General features: G+C 44.5%; 2 protein-coding genes across 2 annotated transcripts in view; one reads left to right on the top strand and one right to left on the bottom strand.

Moving 5' to 3' along the window:
* The window catches only part of shroom3 (shroom family member 3), a 71,756-nt gene extending 58,687 nt beyond the window's left edge, over positions 1 to 13,069 (top strand). Inside the window, exons 23-29 of the mRNA XM_080755585.1 lie at positions 202 to 1,282; positions 1,846 to 2,140; positions 3,456 to 3,601; positions 5,853 to 5,958; positions 7,414 to 7,579; positions 8,133 to 8,251; positions 8,839 to 13,069. Of these exons, the coding sequence (XP_080611711.1) occupies positions 202 to 1,282; positions 1,846 to 2,140; positions 3,456 to 3,601; positions 5,853 to 5,958; positions 7,414 to 7,579; positions 8,133 to 8,251; positions 8,839 to 9,285 (2,360 nt within the window). The 3' untranslated portion in view covers positions 9,286 to 13,069. The remainder of the gene's footprint in view (positions 1 to 201; positions 1,283 to 1,845; positions 2,141 to 3,455; positions 3,602 to 5,852; positions 5,959 to 7,413; positions 7,580 to 8,132; positions 8,252 to 8,838) is intronic.
* An 812-nt stretch (positions 13,070 to 13,881) lies between these two features.
* Positions 13,882 to 15,412, bottom strand: LOC308309963 (COP9 signalosome complex subunit 1-like; the record flags this gene model as incomplete). Its single annotated transcript, XM_080755969.1, has 1 exon — positions 13,882 to 15,412. One exon carries the CDS (start codon positions 15,410 to 15,412, stop codon positions 14,012 to 14,014), a length of 1,401 nt encoding a protein of 466 aa, XP_080612095.1. The 3' UTR covers positions 13,882 to 14,011.
* Positions 15,413 to 20,000: the final 4,588 nt, after the last annotated feature.

Genomic DNA, 20,000 nt, shown 5'->3' with positions numbered 1-20,000 from the left:
AAGCAATTCAAAACACCCTGGTGGAAACACATCACTATTTTTTGAATAGGGGTTAAGTAATTAATTCAAATCTAGGTCCTGTGGAGATACCGAATTTCTCTTTCGGGTCTCCAGCTGAAAAGGCTGGCCTTGATCTAAGCTGTGTGACAACACTCATTCTCACCTCCTGTTAATGACCTGACACCTCCTCTCTCCTCCTAGACCCGGCGCTCTCCCATCCTCTGGCCGTCACGCGTCGAGAGAGACAGCGGAACACGGACCGCCAACGTGTCCTCAGCGCCTCAAACCTCGCGGCGTCCGTGGGCTTGCCGTGTCCCTTCTCACCCCCTGGTGGCGGCGGCGGTGCCAACTCCGACTGGCACGCCAGCGAGAGACTGAGCCAAGCAAACCTGGACGCCATCGCCTTCCCATGTTCGCCACGGACAAGCACAGCGGAGGGCGATGGCCATGGTTTCAGCAAAGATGTTTACGGTGCCGTTAGCATATTTAATGACGCTGGCAGGGAGGCTACCTCCTCTCCTGCTGGTGGTGGCGATGGTAACAGCAGTGCTAATGGAGCTAGCGTGGCCAGTGCTAATGGAGCTAGTGCTGGACCGGTGGAGGAGAACCCAGGGACGGGGACGAGTCTGAACGTTCACCTCAAACAGAGGTTGAGTGACTCTGGGAGCGTCGACACTCAGAGGGACTTTCCCGGAGAAAGACCGCTCAGTTTTGACAGCGGGAACGAAGGGCGCTTTGAGGAAGAGGTGGCCCAAGGTGACCACTCCCCCCGACGCAGCACGTCTCCGCCTTCCCTCTACTCCGACCACCACCATCACCACCACCACTCCCCCCGACGCAGCACGTCTCCGCCTTCCCTCTACTCCGACCACCACCATCACCACCACCACTCCCCCCGACGCAGCACGTCTCCGCCTTCCCTCTACTCCGACCACCACCATCACCACCACCACTCCCCCCGACGCAGCACGTCCCCGCCTTCCCTCTACTCCGACCACCACCATCACCACCACCTCTCCTCTCTGCGTATTTCCGAGTCGAGCCTCTCCGGCTCATCCGGCCTATCACATCCCACGGTGCCCTGTGTTGGCCAATCGGGGGAGAGCTTTGACGAGGTGTTCTTTGAGGTCCCTTCTGTGCCGCCGTCACCGCCGCCTCCTCCCCGTCCTGCTCCACCAATCAGAGAGACATACATCACAGAGGACGACGCCCCACCTCTGCCCCCTCCACCTCCCGCCCCACGTCAGCTGGAGCATGACGTTGGGCAGCCATTCAGTGACAGGTGTGGTTTAGAGCAGTGACTCTCAACGCTTTCCGTTTAACTCTGTGACTCGTAAGGGGTCCATTTGGTTCCTAACTATCAACCTTTTAGTTGGGGACCTCTTGAAACCCCCTCAAGGACGTGTTTATGGACTCCACCGACGTTATAGGGTAGACTCGCCTTACCTGTGTCTGATTGGCTTCCTGGCAGGCATAGTTTTACTGAGGTTAAGGTTAGGATTAGACATAGTTTTACTGAGGTTAGGTTTAGACATAGTTTTACTGAGGTTAAGGTTAGGATTAGACATAGTTTTACTGAGGTTAGGTTTAGACATAGTTTTACTGAGGTTAGGTTTAGACATAATTTTACTGAGGTTAGGTTTAGACATAGTTTTACTGAGGTTAAGGTTTGGATTAGACCGACCGATGCCATTTTTTGGCACAAAATATATTCAGATGGGGGTCCGCAGCCAAATACATTAATACATACTGTACATACATTAATTTGGTGGTCCTTGACATGAAAAAGTTTGAGAACCACTGACTTATCTGTCTCTGTCTCTGTCTCTCTCTTCTCTCTCTCAGTTCCGAGTGCATCGATGACCCGGAGCCTTCGGAAAGGAGAACCTCCGTCCATTCGCCTTCGTCGCGTCCCTCATCGTCGTCCTCTTCTTCCTTCCCTCCCTCCTCCCCTGTGGTCAGCCTCCTCCCCCTGGCCTCCTCCTCCACCACCACCACCTCCTCCTCCGTCACACCTCCTCCCAGCCCAGCGGACTCCCAGGAGGACAGAGAGAGTGTGGGTCTCCTCCAGTACCTCCCCATGCCCAGGAGGGAGAGCTCTGCAGAGGAGCTGCGAGTGGAGGCGCTGGCCCGTCAGCTGGTGAGTGGCTATAGGGACAGCGTTGGAAGGAGTAAGCACATGCTCTGACCAAGGGATGTTAACCAATCCAATAAGACATTCTTCAATTAAACTTAACAGTTAACAATTAATTAGACATTATTGAGGGAAATTAAGATTCTCAGATTTAAAAAAAATAAACGCTACTTATCAACTAACGGTAAATCGATCGATAAGGTTATCAATTATCATATTATGAATGAATCGATCATTTGCATCGCTGCTCACAACCGAAAACACGCAAGCGTGCGTTTTTGGGTGTGTGTGCCAACAACAAAGTGGAAATGTGAGTACTTTGTCATCCATTTATTTTGAATTTTGGATGTGCTACCTTTTTGTGCAACCTCTTTTTCTTATTTAGAAGTACTTGCATGTTTTTACATAACCCATTAAGACCTGAGGCTGATTCTACAAATGCCTTCTAAATCACTAGTTCAAAAATGTTTTGAGCTGCTTTCCCGGTTTTAATGTTTACAAAACTAGGTAGTAGTTTTGTAACCATTAAGTGTAACAAATGTTACTAAATACTACAAAAAAAAGTATTTTCACAACATTACTAAAATACTAACTAAACTAAACTAGCAAACCAGCTAATTAAAAAGTGCTGAAATTGACAGACATAAGTTCAAAACAAAATAAACGAAAATGAAAATGTCTGAACTATATTAACAACATTGACACCTAGCTACTGGGGCATGTGTATCTCCATAGGAGGCAAGCTTTTGCAGAGGCAATGTAAACATTTGTTTTCTCATGCTAATAAAGCTCATTGGATTAAATTGATAAGTGCTGGAAAAGACTCGCTGTGATTGGCCAGTAGTCACTTCAGTGGCAGTGGCGCAGCGTACCTTCCGCACTTCCGCTTGACTTCTTCCTTACGCCGGACACACATGGCTCCAACGAAGTGCCGGCCAATGAGGCATCTATTAGTATTTATTTTATATCAGTGGTTTTCAACCAGTGGTCTGGGGACCTCCAGTGGTCATTGAGAGGGTTCCGGGTGGTCCCCAGCTAAATGATGGAGAGTTGGTAACCAAATGGACCCTTATAGATATCTGCATTACCTAATTTACAAGTCTACACAAATACAGAATGTAGAAGAATTGTTATTTTGATCAACATTTGGCCTGTTATCTCTCCTATGGTATCAACAGAAATTGTGGACAAAATATTATAAGTTTTGGTTCTGAGAGGCTAAATGTCATCAAATGGTGGTCTGTGGCTCAAATGCTGAATAAATAATGGTCCTTGATATGAAAAAGGTTCTCATTTCTACTGTATCTATCCATCTATGCAGGTGTCGAGGGATCCCTCTCTGGCCCCCATCCTGGACACCTGGCTTGGTAAGAGCACCCTGGACCTCATGGAGGAACTGTTCCCCAGCAGCGGATTGGTTGGGAGGTCGGCATGGCAACGCAGGAACAGCAGCCAATTGGATGACAGGTAATAATGACCTAAACTCTTAAGTGTATGTCGTTGCTTTGATTAATTAAGCCTGAATCACATGCCAATCAAAATGCCAAATGTCTTAAACATTCTTGTTTTCATTCCATTGCGGTACTGTATATTGAATTCATCAAGACATATGATATAAAGACATACAATAGTATACAAGAGATCATCAATACTAGGAGCAGTAGAAGTATATTTACAGAAAAACATCAGGGGTCATTTATTTTTGCAAGCTACTTTTTGCAAGACTTGTCTAGGTCCAGTTGCAGGTGCTCTTCTATGGAGGTATTGAACGAGCATAGGGAGTCACAACTTTTGGTGACATAACATTAGAATAGAATTTATCGCCATGTTTCTGCAGAATCTGGAGGGAATGAGATCAGTGTATCTTTGGGTTAGGAGAGCCTGTTGCTTGTCTAAAACATCACTCACTTGCTTTAAAATGAGCTATAAGTGGGGGCACGGTGGCACAGTTGGTAGTGCTGTCGCCTCACAGCTAGAAGGTCCTGGGTTCGATTCCCGCTCTGGATGCTGTGGGTGCTGGCGGTGTGTTTCCTCCTCCGTGTCATCAGTGCCCATACCCGAGGCGGGGTTGGCGAAAGGGCCTTTCTGTGTGGAGTTTGCATGTTCTCCCCGTGTCCCCTATGGTAGGTAGCCTCACAAAAAACATGCAGTAATCCTGGTCACTAAACTGCCTCCCCCTGGCCAGCCGGGGTGCCTGATGGAGGGGAAAGGAACTGGTTGGAATAACGTGTTCGTTCCATGCACTACGTCCAACTAGGGAAACTCCCCCTGTCAGGTGTAAAGGAGCAACTTGGACACTCAGGCATGAAGGAAGCATGAGTTCAAGTCCGTTGCTCTCCCCATGTCCCTCATATATGGGGACTAGGTTGGCGGAGGGTGTGTAGATCACATTAGATAATTGACACAGGGGTGAAAAAGGGGTTACAAAATCGTGGGATAAAATTAAGAAAAAAAATAAAAAAGAAGAGCTATAAGTGATATTGGTTAATAAAACAGCAAGTTTATTGTTGAACAGTTAAAGCAACATAATTCTATAGTAATCATATTGCGTGTTCCGTAACAGGTCTGTGGTAAACAGAACATATGTCTTCCCATGTATGTATTAGTTTCATCACTTCCAATTTCACTGCGTCGTGTGTCCTTCATGAGTTCTCTCTTCTGATTGGATGAAATTCTTATCCCGACCTGAACATGTATTTTCTTGTTTACTGAAGAGCTGGACAGACATGGAGACCCCTGTTAATGAACAAACGTGGGAATTTAACACATAATAATACAAAAAACCCCACTTATATCACAATTATCTACTTAAAACACTGAAGTAAAGAAAGAGGAGTCATGGAGAGGAAGTAAGTCCATGTTGTTGTTTGGATGTCCTTGAGGAACATTCTCATTAGTGGACGTGTGTTTATCTGCCCCTCCTTAAATCAAAAGAAACATTCTTTGCAGACATCATCTGTTCACCAGGGCTTAGTTTGTAAAAGAAAACAGAGAGGGTGTGGGCATTTTCTTAACCATTTACTTAATATACCTGTTTCAATTTAGAATTAGGCAATAAAATAATAGGCATACCTTTTATAGAATTGAAGTACTTTGCTGGGGTTTTTATTTGTGGTGTATATTTATATATTGTCTTGTCTTGAATGTATGCATTCATTGACAGAGACGATATAGCCTACACTTCTTTGTCTTACAAATGTAAAGTAAAATCCATGTGTTACTATGTGTAGATGATTTGTGTGTGTACTGTACTGTGTAGACATGTTGGTAACCTGAAGACATGCTAGAGCCAGCTGCAAAACATGAACAATACTGCTGACTGGTGGCCAGTCCTGGCATAACAGATGGGTTTCTGTGTCAAAAGGCTTTTGTGAGAACAGAGTTGATCATTAGGTGAACTTTGCATTGTGATTTGTCACAGGGTTAGTCTCTCTCTCTCAATCTCTCTCTCTCTCTCTCTCTCTCTCTCTCTCTCTCTCTCTCTCTCTCTCCCTCACCCCCTCTCCCTCTCTCATACCTCAACTCCTACAAGTGCTTGTCAATAGGCTGTCCCTAGTTCACTATGATTATTTTGGTTGGGTCGTGGCCTTGGAAAGTTGACGTTTGGCCAAAATATGATGTCTTCCCGACATTCTGTGCCTCCTGCTGTCTGACCTGATCAGCCATCAGGCCTGATGTCGAGAACAAGTGCTGTAAACAGTGTTGATCTCCTCTGTAGAATCCAAGATGGCGTCTCATTTGATGGACGCACGCACAGTCCAGTCGCAGAGCGAGGTTTGGAGACGGATTTGGACGAGGAGGAGAACGATCTCAACGCACAGAAGGTAAGATACACGGCGCCTGTATACTACCGAATGATACCACCATCATCATCACTTTTATTATCACCTTCAAAGAACCACTTCAGCCATTTTCAACCTTATCTTCAATTGGTCCTCACTAATGCTAATTAATTATTATTAGAACATTTCAAATAGGCTATGTTTGATTGTTTCCATATCGCTTGATTTTAATTGCTTGTCATTCTTGGAAATAAAATAGGCTCACATGTCTAAATATTTTCACAGATCTGAGCGGGCCGTACGCGCAAGTCAAAGTCACGATGGAATGATACATGCCGACAATTGTGGCAATCTCGCCGTATGCCCATTATTTGATCTACACCACTTTAATAATCTGTATCTCAGAGGAGGGCTAGCGACAGTTCAGCAACGTGCCTACCAGTGACATCATCGGTAGTCAGGTTTTGTCATTTCAAACAAGATTTCTAAACTGCCATATCCCACCAATGAAACGTAGAGTAGACAGAAATGAATGTGTCATCACCGCATAATCAGAATCAGGTTTATTTGTCATTGTTACAGATACAGGTACAAGTACAGGCACAAGTACAATGTACAATGAGCATTAGTGAGTAGTACCAATCATTTGAAGGTTGTACCAAGTACCAATTCATGGTATCAGGTGTTGTGCAAACCATACATGAAGACAGTATGCATATAGAGGACATTTAGTTACAGCGAAAAAACTAATTCTGACACACTGGAAGAAGGAAGAGGCTCCTGCATTTAAGCACTGGTTAAATGAAATGACTAGTACACTTCATCTTGAGAGAATAAGGTATTTCCTGAGAAACAGGGAGAAACAGTTTGATGAGATTTGGCTGCCCCTTGTCCATTACCTGAGTAGAAACGATTAATAGACAGGATACCATTGATATGGTTGACTGTACGCCATTTTCTTTTCAGATGTTTTCCACGAGATTTCTATCATCTTATTATATAGTATGCAATGTCACTGAGCAGTATGGCTGGGAGGGTTAAGGGATTTCTTTGTCTTTTTTGTCTTTATCTTTTCTTTAATTTTGTTTCATAAAAAAAAGTATTTCATATTATAATGTTTGTAATAATTTATCTGTTCAATAAAAACATATTTGACAAAAAAAGAGGACATTTAGGACAAATTAATGGCCCGAATCATCAGAGGCCCTGACAGTCCCAGGTTCCATTGTACATTATTAGTGTAGGGACATACACACATACAGTATTGCTAACAGTAGCCCACTGGTTCCCAAACGTTTTAACGTATAGAAATTTGATGTTTCCCAGGGACCTAGCTCACAACGTGATGCGTTATGAGCTTGTACAGTCTATCGGCTATTTTCTACTACTACTAAAAGGTTTATTTCGCCCCTGGTTTATACTTATAATGTTTTGAAATAATAATAATTACAAAAAAGAAATTTGTCAGAAGCCGTTGCGTGTCGTCATGTCCACCAGGTGGAGCTGAGCGAGGCGCTGCGGCTGACCATGGCCAGCCTCCGGGGGGAGAAGGATGCTCTGTCGGAGGAGCAGAGGTCACACCAGAGCCTGGGGAGCGCTCTGGACGCCCTGGTCCACGAGCACTGCAAAGCCAACGAGAGGGACAAGTACCGCACGTTCATAGGTATGAACCACACTACTGACCCTTCAAGACCTGAGACCAGATTCTACAAAAACACATTTCTTCTATATCCAGTTTTCCGAAAAACCGTATGTTTCCATATCAATATTTCTCAACTATTTCCTGTCAAGGACCCCAAAAATTATATGTAATTGGCTGCCGACCCTCATGGAAATATGTTGTTCCATGGGGACCCCTCCAGAAGCATCGATTTGAGTTAAAAAACGTTGGCTGTGAAATTATATATTCAAACTAAGATTTGCACTCTTTTCATGATTTTTTTTGGCTTAGGCGGCATGGGGTCAGACTCCCATTGATGACTAGGTCACTTACATTTCATGAGCTGTTATAGGTCAGGTTTCACCTGACAAACATTTACACAGAATCAAATGCTGTATACCCGGTCATGATACACCGGCACCGCTGTGTCCTTTATACTGCAACACCACAATGTTCAGTACTGGAACTTTATCCAGTTGTTTTTCGTCACTGGGATGTGCCAAACATAACGCAACGTAAATATCTTGATGAGATGATGTGTTGTACTTTCTTTTAGGAGACCTGGAGAAGATTGTCAACTTGTTACTGTCGTTGTGTGGTCGTCTGGCTCGGATAGACAGAGCTCTGTCTGCTCTCGACACACAAGAACACTCACAGGACAACGCTGAGGAGAAGGTGAGGGAATATAGCAGAAGTATGTCTTCCTTTCCACGGACATGCAGAGAATATTAGAGAGTCAGGGGCTGAAATACCCTTAAAGGGCACTTTTAAGGGAAAAATAGCGGATCTACAAGCTCTCAACATGTCGCGCAGCGACGTGCTTATAGTGCTTGCTTTTCTTTTGTGGCTTTCGCCTTTATTGTCTCCACCAGGCCAAAGGCATGGGAAGAGTATGTTTTGCACTCCGTCCGTGTGTGCGTCCGTCCTTCCTTCCGTCCGTATACAAAAAATTGAAGAAAAAGATCATAGCTGCATCAAATGTAATCAAAACATTTTTGCCAAGTTTTCTAATAATATAAGAATCAATCAAGAATCAAACATTGTGGAAAATAGCCAATCTGCGTGTGTTGTGAGCTTGTAGATCGGCAATTTTCACAATATTTACAGTCAAACTAATTGCATGCCTCAACTGCAACAAAATGTCAGGGTGGGGGAGTTCCCAGTTCAAATAGGATTATTTTAGGAGGTGCAGCCTGAAAAGGTTGAGAACCACTGGCATAAAAACAGTTGTAAATGATTGACAGCCTGTCTCTCTCCGTCAGGATTCCCTCGGCCAGAAGAGGAGTCAGCTGATCAGCCAGACGGAGGACGCCAGGGAGCTGAAGGAGAACCTGGAGCGCCGGCAGCGCGTCGTCCACTCCATCCTGTCCGCCTGCCTCGCCGCGCCGCACCTCGGCGACTACCGCCGCTTTATCCACGCCAAACCCTCACTCCTCATTCGCCAGAGACACCTGGACGACCGCGCGCGGCAGGGCGAGGAGCTCCTGGTACGACTGTCCGAGAGTCTGTCGCCGCCGGAACTGTCGCCATCGTCGGGGAATCCCGGCTGGTCGGCAGCGGAGCACCCTTTGATGTCGTCCAGTCCGGTCGACCACCAGCACCGCCGTCATCACCATCCCCATCAGACGTTGCCTCCGTCGCTGCTTCCTGGATTAGTTCCAGGCCACGCCCACTCTGTCCGTTCCACCACCGCTGTGACGTCGCTGTGACGTTGCAGACGTGCTGCTATAGGGGGCGCTAATGGACGCGTGGGAACTGACAAACTATTCCCCCCCCCCCTCAGCTCTGAAGGAAACGCATTACGTTCCGAATCTGCTTCGGAGCCTTTTTTTTACATGAAGGATTCTTTAAAAGCGGGGCGGCCACTACAAGAGTCACTTCTAACGTAATAGACAAAAGCCCTTGACTGTTAATGTGCCTCAAACGCCTGATTTGTATTTTTGCATTCATCATCAAATGTCTCAAATCTCGGTGTCGTCGTGTAGCCACACCCTCGTCTCTGGTCCCACTTGGAAGTGGCCGGCCCGCCGGGATACAACAGAGTATCAATTAAAATAGCCCTATAGGCCATTTCTGAGAACATTTCGCCTATAAAGGCATTCCCAAACTAGGGGTGCGAGGGCTGAATGTGTTTTTTTAAGCCTGTGGTTGTTTGTTTGTTTGTTACTCCAGCTTGAAAAATAACGTTTTAATTGTAATGTTCCACCGTACGCCACTGCTCCGAGAGCTACTTCATATGTAATCATATCATACAGCCACTAGCCGAGAATATGACGCTTCGCCTTTTCAGTTCATTTTCAGACTTTTTTGGCGAGTGACATGGCCATATGACGAAGCAGAGATTGATATTGTCTACTCTACACCATATTCAGAGTTCACAATTAGTTCCCTCTGACTCGTTTTTCCTGTAGGCCTTGATGTTGCTCTTTATTTGAACTGCTTAGAGCAGTGGTTTTCAACCAGTGGTCCGGGGACCACCAGTGGTCCTTGAGGGGGCTCCAGGTGATCCCCAGCTAAATGAGAGTTGGTAACCAAATGGACCCTTATTAGATCTTTAACTCTTGAGAGTGTCAAATGAAACCATAGGTTTCATGGTATGCTCTCAAGAGTAATACTATTGATAAACATCTGCATTACTTAATTTACAAGAACTTTACACAATTATATAATGTAGGAAATTATTCTTTTGATCTACGTTTGCCTGTCATATCTCCTATGCGGTACCAATGCCAATACAGCATGGAATTGTGGACAATATTCGACGTTTTGTGTCAGAGAGGCTAGATCTCATCAAATGGTGGTCCGTGGCTCAAATGCCCAATACATTATGGGCCTTGATATGAAAAGGGTTGAAAACCACTACTCTCAATGGTCGGCTTCTTCTTCTATTTATTCTTTTTAATGTATAGGAACATGCTGTCGATCATTCCCTGCGACGACGAGAGCTGAAAGCAAAAGAATACGATACTTCAAATGTTTTTTTTGTTTCGTTTTATGTTACATAAAAGGTCCATACAAGCCGAATGGACATGCTGCAAAAGTAGGATAACTGAGGAAAACAATTCTCCCTGCCACACAAAGTATCACTGTTGCACCAGTGGTGTTGTCTCCCGGCATAAAATCTGTTGTTATGAAATCTTAACCACATAGTTCACCCCCAATATTCGCCTATTATGACATGCCCAGAATAGGTTCCAGTGGTTAACTCCGTCCCGGCATCGTGGTATACATTATGGCCTCCCTCTCCAAAAGCACACACGAGTAGTTACCATTGTGTGTTTTTGTAGGGCAGTGTAATACATCTTTTTTTAAATAGTAGGGTTACATCTTTCACAGGTGATCTGTTCAGTCTGCAGGCCATAGACCATTTGCAGACCGCGGCCATGTTTCCATCAGAGTTTGGAAGCACTCGTTAAGCACTCAGTAAAGCAATGTCTTGCTGCCTCTTGCATTATGTGCTAATTCAAAACAGGTGGTACAGGCAGGGCAGTTGAGTGCTAACGAGCACTTCCAAACTCCAGCACGTAGAAAAAGAATCATCTGCAAGGACACAAAGTAGCTCACAACATGTATACAGTGGACTTTTATGAAACAAACAGATAGAAAGAGAATAATTCAAGCTTTCTGTACAGCTGCAATGTGGGTGAGTTTGACGTTGTTTAATACAATCACATAGGACTTTTCTGTTTGGATGAATGGGCTGCCAATGGTAGTTGCACCTAGGTAGCGTGCACCTTGCCATTAACTTATATGGTAAGATGGCCGCGGTCTGCATATGGAGAATGCAGTCCCATTTGCCTAGCAAAATCGGGCAGAAACCTTGTATCTAAAATACAAATAAAAGGTTAACTTTTAATACCTGAGGTCGAAATGCCTTCTTTTAAGATTTTTCAAAAGTGTTCAGGAATAGCAGATGTACAAGCTCGCTGTCTGCACAGGGACCAGATCCTTAATAGGTCTCATTGGCCTCATCATTGGTCTCATCAGCCATCCTGACTGGAATGGAACAGAGCCTTCATTACAGTATAATTGGTAGCACCTGTGAAGGAAGTAGGGCGGCCCATGCATTTTCTTTCCAATATGGCTGCTGTGCAACTTAGCTTTTTGATTTAGGCTGCTGTTGTTGTCACAAATTGCATCCTGCCTTTTACTCTTTTAATAGTATTTCTCAAGATTTTAGCACTTTTTAGCAGTTTGGCTTCTCCACCGAGTGATCAAAATGCCTTCTGAAGGTGCTCTTTGAACGACTGTCAGCCAACATAAAGAAAGATCTTATTTTCAACTAATTGAGTCAATAACAGTGTGTCTTCTATGCAATCTGCAGCTATCACACTACTAGAGCTGTGGTTCAATCTGTGTGTCGGGACCCACATGATTCTATGGTGGTCCCCAGATGACAGTAAAATGACATGTTAGGCTTTAAAGTACGACCATTCCTAACCTTTCTTTGATCAGGGACCACATAAAAATCCCCTGCCTATCTGACCACCTACAGTAACATCAGATGGGGGAGGGTTATCAAACCTGTCTGCATTTTCATGCTCACTTTATTTTAACGATCAATCAATCGATGGATCAATAGAACGAACGTACCGGTAGGCCCTATTTATCAGTATCCAAATGAAAACACTTTCAAGAAGAAATACGTCATTTTTATAGCATTATTTCATTTTCTTTTAATACGAATGATATATTATCATTACAATCTTAAATGTTTTGCCAATTATTTGGAGGCCCACTTTCCCCCACGGCCCCATGGGTTTGGATTGCACTGCTTTAGTGTATTGACCACTGCACTGCAACATGCTTTAGTGTATTGACCACTGCACTGCAACGCGTGTCAGTTGTTCTTCCTGAGTCTAACATCCTACCTCTGACGTGTCTTTTCTCCTTTCATACCATTAAGACCTGAGGGCCGATTCTACAAAATGCCTTCAAAATCAGTAGTTCTCGCCCTTTCAGGATTTTTCAAGAATGTTCAAAAATAGCAGATGTTCAAGCTTGCAGTGTGGCACAAAGTGACACGCTGTCAACTTGTATATCTGCTATTTTTGAATAGCCATCGAAAGATGCTTTCCCGGGTTTAATGGGTTATTCTCCATTAGACTCCGTGTATTCTCTCTCTCAAAAAATTAAAATAAAATTAGAAGAATTTGACTCATACAGTAAATACATTGTAAAACATAACTATGCCTTTATGTCCAGCCTCGCAAAAGTGAGCCCAGCCCTAAATGGTGTGTAATGTCAAACATGAAGGTGTCCAAAGATTTTCACTGAATATCACATTGTAAAGCAGCTCATATAAGTCTGTGGATTTTCACATACACCAACAAAAGTCATGGTGTTAACACCATCATGACTGTTGTCATTTTGTCATTTTCACCTTTTGTCCAAGTGTTACCCAAATGCACAACAGTTGCACAATGCTGTGCTGTAATAGAGAATATATATTAAAACTGTTAAAATCGTCCCACACACTCTTTACTTTCTCAATTGCAAATGTTCCTAGTTTATTGGTGTTTAAATAATGTGTTATAAATACAATTCATTACTATTATTAGCTTGGCGTTTTGATGTGTGAAGTGTGTTTAATTGTTATTTTTTTGTTAACCCATGTTCAATGGGGCATATTACCCCAGCCGGTTGTAGGGTGGACTTTTACTTTGTCGTCACTACGTTTAGCACTGTGACATGTTGTGACTGGTAGATTGCATTTTTCAATGCTCCATTCTGTTATTCACAGCAAACACTACGTTTTGATCCTGCTGTCCTTTTGAGGGTCACTAACCCCTCCAACGTCTGGCTTTCGGACATGACTTCATGTGGCAGCCAAGTCTATGGACCTTTTGTTTGTCTTATGCATTAATCAGGCCTAACGGGTTCAATGCAGTCTAGGCTACGTTTAGTCTGGGCTCCTTCCCAAGTAGGCTTGGGAAGGAGCCCTTTCTGAGGACTATAGGTGAGGTTTCAAACTGGCTACCTATTGGTTCACCAATTTATGTGCCCGCGTCAGACCCTCTCAACGTTTCAATGTTTTTATTTATTTATTTATTTTTACACAATTTACACATTTTCCCCTAGTGTTCGCTGTTGCTGCCCAGCCCCCCACCGTTGGTCCAGGGAGGGTGTAGATCCTCCCAGTCCTCATCACCAACATCTTCATCTTCTGCCCGACTGCCCCCTCTAAAAAAAAACTTGACTGCTTATTATGATGAATGAATGATGAATATTTTTCATATACATATGCTTTCGTGTTGGTACATAGTGTATTCCCACACTCCCCCCTCTGTGATGGAATGGTACAATGCACACCTGCATAGTGTATCTCAAAATTGCATGCATAAGTGACAAGCTGTGCAACCAGGTCAGTGCAGTCCTTTCAAGGGGGTTCGCCTTTGGTCTGTTCCAGAAAAAAGTGACTGACTGGCGTCTTCCTCAGTACCCAGAATCACTGTCGCAGCCGTAGTAATTGTAGTTGTCTCGATCGCCGTCTCTCTTGATTTGGAGCTGGTTGCGCAGCACGGCTGACCTGAGGATCATGGCTTTGGTTCGTCTCTGGAACTCCTTTCCCATTTGGAGAGACTTTTCAAAGGTCGTGCTTCTCTGGTCCACATCCCGGGCATACAGAATCTTGCTGTGGGAGTCAATGCGCGCGTTGATGAGTCCCTCCAGTATGAGCTGAGTTAGTTCGTCTTCCAGAGACGGCACCGTGGTGTTGAAGGCCTGCGCCATCTTTGTCATGTCCGCCGACACATACGGGCTGAAATACTGTATAAGAGCTCTGCTCCTGATCTGTGTGTACAGTATTCTGATGTGAGGGGCAAGATACATATCCAGCATGAGGTTGTCCTTCATGTCATCCAGAAGCTTGAGGCAGGAGGCGTACTTGGACTCGTAGAACTTAAAGATGACGTCGAGGAGCTGAGGCTCCAACTCTAAAAACAATTTAAAGGAGCTGCTGTTGATGATGTCCCGTTGGAGTTCCTTTCTGTCGAACGTTGCCAGCGCACACAGGCCTCCGTAAACAGCCACGTTGTTGCCAGAGATCACATCTGGGTAGTCACAGTGGTCAAAAGAGGCCTGCAGGAATAACTTGGCGGCTGCTTTGTACTTTCGAGAGGCCAGCTCTGACAGGCCAGCGGCACATTTCAGCTTGGTGTGGACTGCCATATCCCGCTGTTCTCCTTTTCGGTCGGCTATTTGTGGAGCGGACTCTGCTTTGCCGATGTAGCTCAGTACGTGAACCCAGCTGTTCATGTAAACACTGATCCTGATTTGGTTAAGGTACATGTTAATCATGTGCTTTTCACTGGTATGGTATTCTTTGGCTTTGGGGTAAGACTTGAGGGCCTGGCCGAGGTCACCGCAGTCGATGTAATGGTCCACCAGGTCATCATATACTTCCCCCATGCTGTCCTTGGTGTCCGTGTCCCCTTGGTTTCCCTTCTTGAGGTCACTGGCCAGTTTTGCCAGTTTCTCCAGTTTATGCGTGGCGTTCTTCCTGGCAGCTTCGATCCAGGCCGTGTCTAGCGGAGGGGTGTCTGCCACTCCCGAGGGGACTCCCTGAACCTGGCGGTTGGCCTCTACCAGCTTGCGGTGGATCTCCTCGTACACGGCCACGTGCAGTGTCTTCTGGACGAAGGTGAGCGCCATCCTGAGGGCCTCGACACGGAGCATGGGACAATGTTCGGCTAGATACTGGAGCCTCCTGATTTTCATTAGGCCGCTATAGCTGGACGCATACTGCTCCAAGTCCAGGGTCGGGTTCTCTACAATGTAGTTGGTGTCGGGAGCATTATTCTCCTGGTCGTCCTGGGTGTCCATGTCCATTGGCATTTGTTCCATGGCATCATGAAAGCCATTCATGGGTACAGACATCTCTTGAAACATCGTTAGACCGGACAAGGGAATATTCTCGCATACTGCTCCACCAAGAAGCACAGAGTGATATATATATGGCCTCCCACGTAGTGACGTATGCAGTGACATAACATTATGAGCCATACATCACTGGCGCATCAGTGCTGTGTCATCATGTGCTCAGCCGATTGGCGGAATGTGATGTATGAACATTGATGATGTATGATAAGAACGCCCCTAACTTCATACAATTTCTTTTAATACATTTTGAAACTTGTAATGGGACTTTCTGCATAATTATTACTTTTGGTAGAATTTGATGCCGATACTTGGCGTCAGTCATCTGTGACATCAGTACTATCTATGTCATCGCAGTACTATGACGTCACATTGGTCATGTCCATATTTGGGAAAGGTTTCAGACAATTCAGCCAACATTGACTTCCAGTATAAACCTTTTTTTTAAGGTTAAAAATGTAATGATAATATGATTATGTTACTTCCTTGGCCGTGAGGGGTGGGAGGGCAAGGCGAGAGCCCTGTATGCAGATTCAAACACACTGCCTTACGTACTACAGCAAACAATCTTTACAATTGTTTTAGTTGCCTTCGGTGTAAGTGAGGTTCAAGATTCATAACTTTAAATATGATATTGGCTGTTTGTATTATTTGTGAAAAAGAATAATAAGATACTCTTATGGAATGGCTATATTTTACTTATATTGACCCTGGCCTATTTAACAATTTAGTATAGGTTTTGCCCACTTGGTACCTCGTCAGATAATAGCCTACAACAACTTCCGTGAACCGACTTCACTGTAGTAGTAGACTTGAATCAGAATCATTGTTCACAGTTTTACAAGTAAAAAGGCACTTGAGGCACAGGGAGCAGATTGCTCGATTTTTTTTATTGACACATTTTGGAAACAAAACTGTGAAATTGAACATTGTGCATGTTGCAAGTATTCAAATACAGGACTTTGACTTGAACAGATTGTTAGGATGTGTTGCATTACAGAACACCAAAAAAGCACATCAAACCAGATTAACAAGCAATATGTATTTCATTCAATGCAAACCGCCCAAAATTAGAATGAATGAAAGTATGGAATGCTGTATGTATGGCTGGTTGGCAGGCGGCCAGCAGCAGGTGTGGAGGAGCTGGGCCATCTGAGGCACAGGGAGAGAAGGAGTTAAGCCTGAAAACAACAATCGCACATAATCTCCTCATCATTAAAAGAGAGAAAAAAACCCTTAAAGGGCTTATACATGCATACAAATACAACAACAAATACACACAATTTAATGTGTGGGTGCAACTGAACTGGAGTCAGTGATGAAGTGAAGAACTATAGGGCTCTTATCTGCTGGGCATGATGAGAATATGAACCCCAGCTGAGCACCTTTTCAAATAAGAAAAAAAACAAAACATTTACAAAATGAATGGAAAATCACGGCTCCCTCATATATTAAAACATTCTATTGTGTGAGGGGGCCGTGATTTTTCCATTACCTTTATCCAATTTGTATTACATTTTTTAAATGTTTCTTTTATTTGAAAGTGAAATATCCCTTTAACCTCACAAACATATATGTCTAAACCCCAACCTTAACCTTAACCCTAACCTCACAGAACTAATGCCTACCTTAACCCTAACCTCACAGAACTAATGCCTATAAACCTAACCTCAAAACCACTTCAAACGTGGGCGAAACACCTGGGAACGAGAGAGTCCGAAGGGAAAACAGCCGGCCCATAGCACCCAGAATGTCTACATTGTGGTTTTTCTACTTTTACTTACAGTAAGAAAAACAAACAAATCTGGGTAAAGAAATCTGATTAGGCCTACTGTCTTTTGGCAAACGTGGGACATTTCCCCACATTTCCTGTTTTCGTACATTTACTGTAACACTCATTGTGTTGCTTGGTTTGCAGGGACAGTAGGGCTATTCTTCAGACAATGAGACGAGATGAGATGAGATTACATAATACATTATTAATCCCAGAAGGGAAATTGAGTCGTGATGCCGCTGATGTGCTACAGCAGCGCAACGTGATAAAAATCTACAATACAAACAAAAACACATCAGACACACGTGGACCCAGTGGTGGGAAAAAACCTCCTCAAACCTCCTCAAGGACCACTGGTGGTACAAAGGAACTTCTGTACAACTCCATTTTGCATTTTCACAATAGCTACGTACAAAATGATCACCGAAAGCTGCTGAAGGCACACTCTAAATAAAGTTTATGGACAGGAACTAGACAGGAACTCCTTAACCACTTAAATCCCACCATGTGATGATTAGATCTCAATTTGACCACAATAACTGTCTGTCTTCGTACAGTGTATGTGTAACTTAGTTTTCTTTACAGAATGACTGGGGTTATAATTGTGTCAGCCTGGCTTCAGGCCAATTGTATTTGCATAGATGCCTGACAAGGCTGCATGCACCATCCGTGGAGTTTCTTTTTGAGGGGCGCTCCTATGCCCAGCTTTGTGTGTTTGTGTGTACCCCATAGTGAGGATTTGATTGGCTGAGTAATGTGTGTACCCCATAGCGAGGATTTGATTGGCTGAGTAATGTGTGTACCCCATAGCGAGGATTTGATTGGCTGAGTAATGTGTGTACCCCATAGCGAGGATTTGATTGGCTGAGCACGCTTTCTGTGTCTGTGTGTACCACGGAATTGAGGATAAAAAGTGAGGACGCAATTGTGATTGAATGACTCACTTGAGTCACTTCACAGTTCAAACAGGTGTGATTTTTTAATAATCGATTAGTTTGGTTAACTGGTGCACCCCTAAACTGAAGTTCAGTTTATATCAACAACAGTTTGTCTAACAGTGGCCGGTGGTCTTCTGCCTTGAAATAACAAGCCATTTGGTGACCCCGGACTGAAAATAGACAGAGAGAGACACCACTAGCCTGTCCTCAGACTATTGTGAGTGCCGTTATTTAAAGTTCTGGAATGTTCGGCGTGCGCACGAGCGTGTGCATGTGCGTAAAAAGACTTAAACTTTTTCATGCCAAGGAGCCCCAAATTATATGCCGGGCGTATCAGGGCCCTCAGGGGACCGATATATGCAGGGCGTATCAGGGCCCTCAGGGGACCGATATATGCCGGGCGTATCAGGGCCCTCAGGGGACCGATATATGCCGGGCGTATCAGGGCCCTCAGGGGACCGATATACTGTATGCCGGGCGTATCAGGGCCCTCAGGGGACCGATATACTGTATGCCGGGCATATCAGGGCCCCCAGGGGACCGATATATGCCGGGCGTATCAGGGCCCTCAGGGGACCGATATACTGTATGCAGGGCATATCAGGGCCTTCAGGGGACACATGTGTAAATCAAGGAGAACTCTGACAGCAGGTACATACAACGGGTATTTCATAACTCATGTGGGGTACATCACAGGTTGGGAACCAGTGATGTATGGAGGTCAGAATGTACAGAATGCATGTGAGTCCCCTCGAGATGGTGAAGGGCTATTTTTATACCATAGCAGCATGCTAGCACTAAGCTAGTGCTGCCATGTAGGACAGCATGTACAGTACATGTGTGCACACTGTATTGTCTCACTTATCACTTTCTTTAGTTTCTCCTCTCCTCTCTTTTCATCTGATTCTCAGCTGTTCTATCTGTGTCTACTCTACACAGCTACTTGGAAACCACTGGACCAATGGCCGTCAAGGAAGAGACTGTCTCCACCCCATAAATCAGTACCGTCTTATAATTTTCAATATTGGTCTATTTATTTACATTTGGGGGGACTGAATTCACACTAATGTTGGATTCACACACAAGTGGGAATCAGCGACAGACTACAAGTCATTTTTAGTGGAATTAAGCCACCAGTGGAAGCCACCAACATTTGTCTGACAAACTATTGTCTGACAACTACAGTTTAGCTGCCAAGTTGAGCTGGCCTCAACTTTTTTCAGCGCTTTAATTCTTGCTGCTAGTTTTAGTGTGTTTTAGTGTGTACTTCTGCCCTCTGGTAGAAGGTACAGCAAACCAAAGTGGAGCTACATCAGGTTTAAAAAATACTTTAATCGCACTATATACATGTGCACTTCTGTAATGTTGTGTCACCTCTGTTATGTATTTTTGTTTTTATCACTTTTTTGTGTGGCTACAGCAGGGGTGGAAGCCCAAGCCAGATTTCCCTTGTTTACCTTGACCTTGAGGTGTGTCAGGAAGACACCGTGCTCTTCGCCCTCACTTCTGAATGAATCTATTAAGTCAGCTCTGCACAACATTTCATCTACCAATGGCCTATACAGCTCTAGTTACACACGGATGTAACTAGAGCCACCACCCCTGAATAGTATGATAATTTGGGCCATTTTGAGGACAGGCATTGCATCATATGGTTATATGCAGCTGGTTTATGGGCACTGCAAGGGACACATGGTGTATACTGTGACAGAGGGAGAGGGGGGGGGGGGGCTGTATGTACAGTATGTGTTTGGGAGATAAATCTTTCTATGCATGCATGGTATTTTTAGCTGCAACCGCCGCTCTCGCCATCTTCGCTTAGCTTAAAGGTCAC

The sequence above is a fragment of the Protomyctophum bolini genome, assembly GCF_963924005.1.
Source record: "Protomyctophum bolini genome assembly, chromosome: 22".
Lineage (NCBI taxonomy): Eukaryota > Metazoa > Chordata > Actinopteri > Myctophiformes > Myctophidae > Protomyctophum > Protomyctophum bolini.
The sequence above is the reverse complement of the archived record's forward strand: the minus strand, read 5'-3'. Positions and strand labels throughout refer to the sequence as shown.